Source organism: Emiliania huxleyi, assembly GCF_000372725.1.
Source record: "Emiliania huxleyi CCMP1516 unplaced genomic scaffold EMIHUscaffold_2494, whole genome shotgun sequence".
Classification (NCBI taxonomy): domain Eukaryota; phylum Haptophyta; order Isochrysidales; family Noelaerhabdaceae; genus Emiliania; species Emiliania huxleyi.
In genome coordinates this window covers 552-2,530 of record NW_005200175.1, presented here as the reverse complement: position 1 = coordinate 2,530, position 1,979 = coordinate 552, and the positions used below count along the sequence as shown (strand labels likewise).

General features: G+C 63.4%; 1 protein-coding gene across 1 annotated transcript; it reads left to right on the top strand.

Moving 5' to 3' along the window:
* Positions 1 to 413: 413 nt before the first annotated feature.
* EMIHUDRAFT_50495 (hypothetical protein) lies at positions 414 to 1,499 on the top strand (the record flags this gene model as incomplete). The annotated part of the gene is made up of 2 exons (XM_005778266.1): positions 414 to 484; positions 1,403 to 1,499. Coding segments are annotated over 2 exons (168 nt in total), but the record flags the coding sequence as incomplete, so codon positions are not given.
* Positions 1,500 to 1,979: the final 480 nt, after the last annotated feature.

Below are 1,979 nucleotides of genomic sequence, written 5' to 3'. Positions count from 1 at the left end.
CGGGGGTGGGAGTGCTCTCGGGCGGCGTGTGCGAGCGCGCGCGGCGCGGGATCTTCTTCGCGAGGGCACGGTGGGTCGGGTGAGTATCTCGCGCGCTCGCACTATTTCACGTTATATGAGGCACTGCCCTTGAGTGCCTTTGCAGAACCGCCAGCGGCGGTGGTCGAGCCGGTTCGCGGTTCGAGTCGGGACCTTTTAACCTGGTTTGTGGAGCTCCCACACCTTACCTAGAGAGCACGGCATTCGGGGCCATGATCTCGGTTCCGCCTTGGACTTTTTTTGTAGTGGAGAGAATTAAGGAATCTTTCTGCTCTGGCAGGCAGCTGCATCATTCCCCTTTACTTCAATCAGCTGGGTACACTCAAGTGCTATTACTGTCTGAATAGCTGTCTAGACGCTCCTATTTTGCTGTCTGGACGCTGTCTGGACGCTGTCTGGACGCTGTCTGGACGCTGTCTGGACGCTGTCTGGACGCTGTCTGGACGTGGAAGATCGTGTGAGGTGTGAATAGACCTGCTGCGCACAGGCCGCCGGAAGGCAGGCGGCTGGCGCGTCAGCTGCAGGTGCGAGCGCCGCCGCCTCGCCGATCGCCCCCGCCTTTGCCGGCGCACCGGCACCCGCCCGAGCCCATCCCGATCATCCGCCTCGGCCGCGATCAAACCTGCTCGCCGCCTGGTCCGGGCGAGACGAGCGCCCGCCAGACTGCGACGAGGCCAAACCGCGCGCACCAGCGACGCGAATAGGTGCTGCCACAGCTGCTGCTGTTGCGTGGACGGCGAGAAGCGCCGTGTTTGCGGCGTCTGTCGCGGAGGAGGGAGGGCGGTTCGGCGGCGATGCGAAAGGACGGCGTGACGGCGCCGCAAGCGCGTTCGGTCGCGCGCGCCCCGAGGCCGCCGTCTTCGGTGCAGCGTTCGTGTCTGACTGAACTGCTGGGCTCGCGCTTTGCCCATTGCGCAGCGGTGGGTCGACGTGGCTACTGCCGGCCCGCGGCTTCTTCATCGGCTGCGGCGCGGGGGGCTCATGGCTGCATTGGCAGCAGCATGGCGCCCGACCATTGCGTGCCACGCTTGCTCTGTCCTTTTCGCAGCATGTTGCGACGTTGGCAGTGCCTACAGTTGCCGCCACAATTGCTGCTGACCTTCGCGGGCACTGCGATATCTTCTGTGAAGAGGGCCTGTCTAGACAGCTGTCTAGACAAAACTACAAGTTTGAAAGTTCAAGGTCTCAAGTTCTGTTAAGTTCTGCTGTCTAGACGCACTGCCCGCCCCGACAAGTAGAGCGGTGTGTATCTAGGTGTGTATGTGGGTGGGTGGGTGCGGGTGGGGAGTGGCCTCGGCAGCGCCAGGGGTGCTGTCAGGGGCCGTCCAGCCACGACTACGAGACTTTGCTGTGAAGAGTGGAGCCATGTGCCACTGTCTGGACGCTGTCTGGACGCCGTCTGGACGCTGTCTGGACGCTGTCTGGACACTGTCTGGACGCTGTCTGGACAGGCTCAGGACTGTCTAGACAGGTGTGGGAGCTCCACAAACCAGGTTTTTTGGCTCCCGGCTCGAAACTCGGGTGGAGGGTTGCTTCGCTCTCGCGGAGCGAGCGCGGGCGCGCGGGTGCGTGTGCGCGTGCGCTGCTGCAAGGCGAGGCGAGGCGAGGCGCGGCGCGGCGCGGCGCGGCGAGGCGGGCGGCGGCGGCGCGCGGTCGCTCCTTTTGCCCGGGTGAGGCGTGGCGAGCGCGTCGCGTGGTGATGACGCCGCACGCGGAGAAGCTCTTGGTGACCCACCGCGGTGGCAGCGAGCCAAAGCAAGCCACCTGCCGCATGACGGGTTGACCTCGGAAAAGAATTTTTTCTGCTTGCGCAGAAGATGTGTCAGCTTTTTACAAGTCTCATTGTGTTTTCAGACAGAAGAAAAGACACGAGCAAAGCCTGGCTCCGCCGAGCGTTGCGTCGATTGCAGTCCGTTGCACATGAGAAAGCACGAGCGGAG